This window comes from Bidens hawaiensis, unplaced genomic scaffold (genome assembly GCF_021521415.1).
Source record: "Bidens hawaiensis isolate Kalapana, Puna unplaced genomic scaffold, B.hawaiensis_p1.1 tig00021491_1, whole genome shotgun sequence".
In the NCBI taxonomy this organism is placed as follows: Eukaryota; Viridiplantae; Streptophyta; class Magnoliopsida; order Asterales; family Asteraceae; genus Bidens; species Bidens hawaiensis.
Genome location: NW_027493328.1, coordinates 340,905 through 349,231, shown reverse-complemented (window position 1 = coordinate 349,231; position 8,327 = coordinate 340,905). Strand labels below are relative to the sequence as shown.

The window sequence follows — 8,327 nt, the reverse complement described above, 5'->3', positions numbered from 1 at the left end:
TGTGGAATATGTGTTACTGAGTAGCTTACGATTAAACTAATATAAATGTAAATGACATAAAGTAATTTTCAAGTGGGTTTTTGATTAGATTTTATAATCTAAACGAAGGTTGTAAACAATTGATTAAATGAGCATTCCTCTTGGAGTTCAATTATTATGCAACTCTTTTGTTTAAGTTCAATGGTTAAATCATAATATCTTGATTTCGTGTAATGTAATTGTTTGTGATTAATCAAGAACTAAGTACTCGGATTCCTAGAACGCGAGGTCGTTACTTGGTTAAACAATCAATATAATCTTAACCCTAATTTCTTCTACTAAATCTCGATTGTCAACAACACCAAGAACGTATAGAACGAAATTAGGTTAAACGATATGGACAAATTACAAACAATCAAACAAACAACGTGATTATATTAATCTAAACGATTCGATAATCAATCCAAGTGCAAGAACAATAAACGAAAAGAGTATTGCAATAACCTTACAACCAAGAGAAATACTAGAAGTTTTAGCCACACATAATTGAAATCATCATACCAACTTTAACCCGAAGCAATCCAAGATTATGATGGCTACCGTAAGCTACGGTAGCCTTAGCTCCAAAACACTTGTTCTTCTTTGACTTGTTGACAGCTATCACCAACTCTCGAGTCCTTTACGCCTCTCCATCGAAGTTCACTCGAATCGCCATTTTTAGCACCTGTACCTGCAAACACGCACCACATACGGTAGTAACCTAAATCCTTGAAATAACACATAAACGCTCATGTTTTACTTAGAATTACTACATTTAAGGGTGGCTCTACAATCCACCTATCAGTGTACCAATCCGGCAAAGGAAGGAAATAGAGAGAGGGCGATGATTCCGCTGAATAGTGGAAGAGGAGAGAATGTGGTTAGTTCAAATGTGGGTGAGCATAGTTTGGTAGCTCAAAACTTCTCCTGGGAGGATCAGATGGCGGCATTGAACATCAGCAATCAAGTTGCAAATTTTGCTGAGGTTAATGAAGAAGAAGAGGAGAACGAAGCTTAGGAGCAAGTCAGGGATCTTCAGCGTGCCTTCATGGTCTTCACCTCCACAAAATCCTCTGAGGTAAGCCCTGTATTATGCTCTCAATCATGCATTGATAAAGTAGGACTGTATAAAATTCACAATAGTAACTTAATTAGGGAAATGGAGGGTATTAAATATGAGGATTCCACACTTAAGAAACTTGAAAAGGCTTTAAAAGATAAAATAACAACAAGATTTTTCTAAGCTTCAATCGGATTTTAGCACAAAATGTGGTCACCATCTAGATGCTAGAAAGAAAATTGTTGAACTAACCGCCGAGTTAGATGCATCGAGGTTGGAAATAGCAAAGCTAACAAATAAATTCGAAAATGCTGAATTCAACTTTAAAAATTTTGATGTCTCTAGTGCTGTTGTTGAGTGAGTGATAGAAAACCAGTTGAAATGGAAAGAAATAAGGGTGTGGGTATTAGTACAACATGGCTCCCCCTCCATATAATAACAATTACACTGGACTTCCTCTTACCAAGGAAGAAGACGAAAAAGAAAAATGTTTGCAGTATGGTAAGTCAACTGCAACCGACAAACGCATGGCTGGTTCAGACATGGCAACTGAATCAACCTCCGGGGTGAACGATTCTAATGTGTTGACTTCATGTGCAGACGAAGTAATAGTTGAGGATAGGACCGATGAGGATGATGGCTCCCCGATTGACTCTTTTGCTTTTTTTAATTTGCCTGTTTTAAACAATGATGTTACTAATGTGTGTGTGGGCTCTGTTTTTAAGAGCAAAGACAATTCTTTGGTTACTTTTTCTAAAACTTCAAATGGCAGTGATCTGCTTCTTAATAAATCTGATGAAATTAAAAGTCAAAATAAAGATGTGTCACCTAAGTTTGTGAAAGAAAAAGTTTCCTGTGATGTTAAATGTGAAAATTCTAATGCTAAGTCCAAAGTTGCACAAACAAGCTCTCACAATAAAGCAAGACCGGGAATCGGCCACAACGAATTTTACGTTAAAAGGCAAACCTGTTTCAACTGTGGCATTCCCGGTCACATTGCTAGAAATTGTTCTCGTCTCCCGTATGTTCCATATTACAGACGCTATCAAAGGACTATGCCTCAAAATACCTACAAGAATTTTAACTCAAATAAAATGAGTTATTATAAGGCAAAGCCCTCTTACGGTGATTGGAGGAGAGACAAGGCTAACAGGTCAAGTTCTCATCAGACCAAGCTTATTATGGTTCAAAAGCAGAACGGAAACACAGTTTCGGATCCGAGACTAAAGTGGGCCTCAGAACCGAAAACACTTAAAAGTTCAAAGACGAAAGTGTCTCCTGTCTGCAAACCGGAGACTAAGTCAATCACTTGTGTAAATCACAAAGTTTTCAAACCAAAATACAAATGGTTTCCCAAGTCTCCAGTAACAAAGTCTTCAATGTCCTCTGGTTCGATTTTTGATAATCATGATGATATGTCATGGCAACCCGTAACACAGTTGAGCAAGTCAGGCTTACCCAGAACTACTATGGACTGGGCACCCAAAACTAACTAATCTCTCATATTGTGCAGGAACAGCTATGGAGGAATATTATCAGACCATGGTTTTTTGATAGTGGCTGTTCCAGGCACATGACGGGGGACATATCTCAACTGAGTGATATTCAAATTTTTAACGGCGGATATGTTTCTTTGCGGGAGGAGAGAAGGGAAAGATTACTCAAAAGGGTACTGTGAGTAATGGTGTTCTGAAATTCGAAAATGTAAACTACGTTCCGGAGTTGAAGCACAGTTTGCTGAGTGTGTCACAGATCTATGACAAGGGTTTTTCTACTCACTTTACTAACAATGAATTTTTGATTCTAAAACCTAGTATCATCATACCAAAGAAGTGGGTTTTGGCCTAATCAACGGCTAGAAAACCGAACGAGGTCTCACAACGGCTAACTAAATCGACTAGACCAAAGAGATAAACCGACTCCTAATGACTTGGTCTGACTAAAAGGAGATGAACTACTGAGATGAACAACTCTAACCAATCAAACCCTATGGTGACGTCTACCATAAACGACCAAAAACACCAAGTAATCAGTCTAGCATGCAATCCTAAACAAAACACGAAACAAATTCATGTAAAGATAAAATCACACGGGTTTAATTAATTTAATATTAACAAACTTAATAGCAATCATAGAATAAAATCATAATAATATAAACTTGACAATAGAAAAATAATTATATGTTCGCTAATCAACCCAAAACAATCGTCAAAACTTTATCAATCAACCAAACCTAGTTAGTTCTAACAAGTTTTAGCCTCTCATATCAAACATAATATAAAACAAAGTCATGTTATTTAAGTTCATGGTAAAAACAAACAATAAAACTCAGACTCAATGTAAAAAAAAGAACCTTAAACCCCATAATATTCCAAACTTGATGATGTCTAGTATTGTGGGTCCCCCCTCCTTTTTGAAGTTATCGTAGAGCACCCTAGAAATTCTTTGAGATGATGCCGCCTCCAATCTTTTTCTCTCTGACCCTCTTTTCTCTTGTCGTCCAAGTCTCTGTTCTTTCCTTTATGTTTTTTTCTTTTTTCATTTGCTGCTGCCTCCAACTGTGTCATCACACTTCAATTTATAACCAAACCCTCAAATCTCATTCCTTATTGGCGGTTTCTTGATTTCCTCTCGGGATGGGATTTTAAAACATGTCTTGAGGTTCCAATTCATGATGGCCCACATAATTTGTCATTAATTAAATTTTCGATGTGATTCTGCCATGGAAACACACAAACTTTACCACATGTACTGTTATTCTTATTATCGTTATTAAATATTGATTAGTATTAGTAAGTTGTGTTTCTTTTTCAATAGAAAAAAAATGATTAATAATAATATATAAAATATATTTACTTACTAGTTGGTCTAGAGTTTAATAAAACACTTAGTATTAGCTCGTTGTCTCTAGAAACCATTAAACTCACATGTAAACCAAATATTAATAATATTCAATAAAAATTAGGCTCATAACTACTTAAAGGTAGGGTATATTTATATAATAATACGTATATTTTAGACTACATCAAATATCCTCAGACTTAAAACTTTTTCGTCCATGAAAAAGAAATCTGCACAGGATCATAACCAAGTAAAAGCGAAATCTCCCGGATTATTATTTATTATTATTAATTTAAAAGTAGCGAACAAATAACCATGAACCCAGACATTTTTGTCCACTTATCAGCTTTCACCTAATAAGCCAGATCAGGTCGATTGTCGGTATTGTGATCCACTTAAACCCATGCCCCTAATACTTACCGAGACAAATAAGGTGTGACAAATATATTATTTTGTATGACTCAGTGGGACCCACAATTAAGAACAATTTCATACGGTTTTACCAAACCCGAGCCACCCAATTTAACTTCAACCTTATATCTAGCTGATCAAAACATGTTGTACCATTTATAAGAATAGCTAAAGACGATCAAGAATATTGTTTATCCACCTAAGCTTAAGCATCAAGGTCTGCCTAGAAGCCATTAGATATGATTAAGGTATGCATTAGTAACTAACTAGTAAGTGTTCCCCACTGCATGACATACCCCCGTTATCAAGCAATACCCCAAAGCCCATCTCCATAGATGAGTATGCACAAATTCATCTATGGGCTTATATATGATGTGTCCCTTGTGGTCCGTTTATTAATGGTAATAGGATGTGAGCAAGGGGACCCCATATGACTAACAGCGTGGATGATCAAGTCAGTAGTGTATTTGTACTTTGAAGTACGAGATGATCATGTTTAATGACTTATGTTTGGCAGAAAAAACTGCGGGTTTGCTCTTTGAGCTCTTTTAATATTCATATATCCACTTAGGAGAGATGAATACCCAGATGACATACCACATAAAGACCAATGGTCTCCGAACCTTGGAGCATCCCATCAATAGAGGATTTAAGGTTATAAAACCATACGCCTATGAAGTGTTAACCACTAAAACTAGAAGTATGAAATTTATGTTTATATCACAGGCTACTTAGGCATACCCTAACGTTAAACCTACCCAAGCATCGTATGATTAGTCTATTTAGATTTCTATAAAATTTTTAATTTTTACAATCAAACTAAACATAAGGCTTGAGTATGACCCGACCTTTCATCCCATTTTCTATAGTCTAACATGTATCCCACTAAAAATCAAGCATTTTAAAGGGTTCAATTAAGTCAACAACCAAACCGCATCGTATGATTAGTCTATTCAGATTTCTATCAAATTTTTAATTTTTACGATCAAACTAAACATAAGGCATGAGTATGACCCGACCTTTCATCCCATTTTCTATAGTCTAACATGTATCCCACTGAAAATCAAGCATTTTAAAGGGTTCAATTAAGTCAACAACCAAACCACCTTTCATTCTTAAAGGCTGAGCCTACCAACACATCGAACACTGAGTCAAAACCGTTCAGCTACAGTACCTTACGTGTGGGCCTTTCAAAACTGCTCTGATTTATTTTATATATATTTATATATATATATATATACACACTATTATTATTTTTAAACACCAAGAATTTGTCAAAAACACTCGGTAATAATATCATTTCCTGTTTAACGCAGAAATTCAAAAACACGGGACATTCAAAAACCTCTTTTTTTTCTTTTTTTTCCTCTTCTTTTTTTTGTCCTACAACTAAGTAAAATAAACTCCCATCCCCACAATTGAACGAAAACATCGTCCTCGATGAGAACAAGAAAAAGGAAATAAAACTAAAACTACTCTAGAAATTAAAAATAAGAAAGAAAAGAACTAATACTCCCCTGGTAATAGTCGTGCCTTCTAATCTTGCGATCCTTGGGAGAAAGTTCCACAACGACATCAGAGCTATCATGCGAATAAATATCATTTGTACTAAACCACACTCGCTCGCATATAGCGGCGTACAAAACAAAAAGAAAATATAAGAAATAAACATATTTTTGTATTTTTGCATTTTATGATTTTTTTTTATTTTATGATTTATTTATATATAGAATACTCCTAAAATTGACCGACTCGAATGGACATTGAGTACGAGCGGTCGCTAATAGAGAGATATCCTGAACAGAAAATAAAATAAACAAAATAACTACAAAACTCTACAACTCAAGCTGCCTCCCGAGAGCGCTTAGTTTAGCGGGTCCTCAGCCTGACCCCTCCATCACGCCTATGCGTCAAATGCTGTGAGGCGCAAGATCACGCCTTCCCTTTCTTCCGCCTTCTCACTGATATAATCTTTAAGACGGTGGCCATTAACCTTCAAGCTCCCGTCTTTATCTTTAATCTCAACTTCTCTATACGGGAAGACTTCCTTAACCGTGTACGGTCCATACCATCGGGACTTAAGCTTTTCCGGGAATAATTTCAACCAGGATTTAAAAAGAAGTGTGGTGTCCCCACACTTGAAATGTTTATTACCTCGTAGCCTTCGATCATGCAACTCCTTAGTCCTCTGTTTATAATTATATGAATGCGCATATGCATGATCACAAAGCTCCTCCGACTCATGCAACTGATGAAAACGATGATCCCCTACGGTCAAAAGATCGAGGTTAAGCTTTCCCATAAATCATCTTAAATGATGTGGAATTGGTCGAAGTTTTATACGCTGTACGGAAAGCCCACAGAGCGTCATCTAGGTTGTCGGACAAATCCTTTCGGTTTAGTCCAACCGTCTTCTTAAGAATGCGTTTAGTGCCCCGGTTACTCACTTCCACTTGCCCACTAGTCTGTGGGTGGTAGACGGTCGCAAGCCGATGGGTGACCCCATAGCGTTGCAATGCCTTCTCCATTTGCGCATTGCAAAAGTGAGTACCTCGACCACTGATCAAGGCTTTCGGAACACCAAACCGAGAGAAAAGAGCCTTAAGAAATCTCACTACAACTCTGGCGTCATTAGTGGTAAGGCTTTGGCCTCGACCCACTTTGAGACTTAATCAACAGCCATGAGTATGTATTTGTTCCCGCGAGATGACGGGAACAGGCCAATGAAATCAATACCCAGATATCAAAGACCTCACAAACCTGAATAGAATGCTGGGGCATCTCCTTACGAGATGAGATATTACCAATACACTAACAACGATCACAACCTCTGACGAATGCGTGCACGTCCTTAAACACTAATGGCCAATAAAATCCAGCATCGAATACCTTCTTCGCGGTGAGGCTCGCAACGTGATGCCCACCTACCGGTCCATCATGATAATGGCTCAAAATCTACCATCCCTCCTTAGCATCCACGCATCTCCTAACAAGCTGGTCGGCACCGATAGGAAACAAATATGGATCATCCCTGATGTAGAACTTAACGTCAGCAAAGAATTTCTTTTTTTGCTGGTGAGACATCTTTTTCGGGATAGACCCGTCAACAAGAAAGTTCGCGATATCGGCGAACCAAGGGTAACTGGCATCCTGTGCCTTAACAAACATCAAACACTCGGCAGGAAAACGATCATCGAGCTCAACAACTTCACCTTCAACTTCGGCGCTCTCCAGGCGTAACAAATGATCGGCCGCCACATTCTCGGCCCCCTTTTTATCATGGATTTCTATATCAAACTCTTGTAGTAGCAGAATCCAACGGATAAGACGAGGCTTAGCATCCTGCTTGCTGAAGAGATATCGAATAGCAGCATGATCCATGTAAACAAAAGTCTTGGACAGAACAAGATAGGTCCTAAACTTATCAAATGCAAACACCACAGCTAGAAGCTTTCTTTCTCGGTGGTGGTGTAGTTCTCCTGAGCGTCGTTTAAGGTCCGGCTCGCATAGTAGATCGAATGGAAGTGTCTATCCTACTGCTATCCAAGAACGGCACCGACTGCATAATTGCTCGCGTCACACATCAACTCGAATGGTATACCATTTGGGAGCAAGCATGATCGGGGCGTTAACGAGTTTGTCTTTTAAAATATCAAAAGCCTCGACACACTGCGCAGAAAAGATAAATGGAGCATCTTTCTCAAGAAGCTTGGTCATGGGTCTTGCAATTTTAGAAAAATCTTTGATGAAACGACAGTAGAATCCAGCGTGACCAAAAATGCTTCAAATAGATCTCACGGAAGTAGGCGGGGGGAGTTTAGATATTGTTTTGATTTTGGCTCGATCTACCTCAATCCCCGCACTTGACTTTTGATACCCCAAGACAATGCCCTCGCGCACCATGAAATGACACTTCTCCCAGTTAAGGACTAGGTTGGTATCAACGCAATGAGACATCATCTTTTCAAGATTGGAGAGACAATGATCAAAGGAACTG

The 8,327-nt window shown here is 38.0% G+C and overlaps 1 protein-coding gene across 1 annotated transcript; it reads right to left on the bottom strand.

The window, feature by feature from the left end:
• Positions 1-6,233: 6,233 nt before the first annotated feature.
• Positions 6,234-6,632, bottom strand: LOC143563465 (uncharacterized). The gene has a single exon (XM_077050998.1). It carries the CDS (start codon positions 6,630-6,632, stop codon positions 6,234-6,236), a length of 399 nt encoding a protein of 132 aa, XP_076907113.1.
• Between the last annotated feature and the right edge of the window lie 1,695 nt (positions 6,633-8,327).

Excerpts from the sequence above, each read along its gene's own strand:
- LOC143563465 (XM_077050998.1), bottom strand. The coding sequence starts at position 6,632 with ATGGGAAAGCTTAACCTCGATCTTTTGACCGTAGGGGATCATCGTTTT.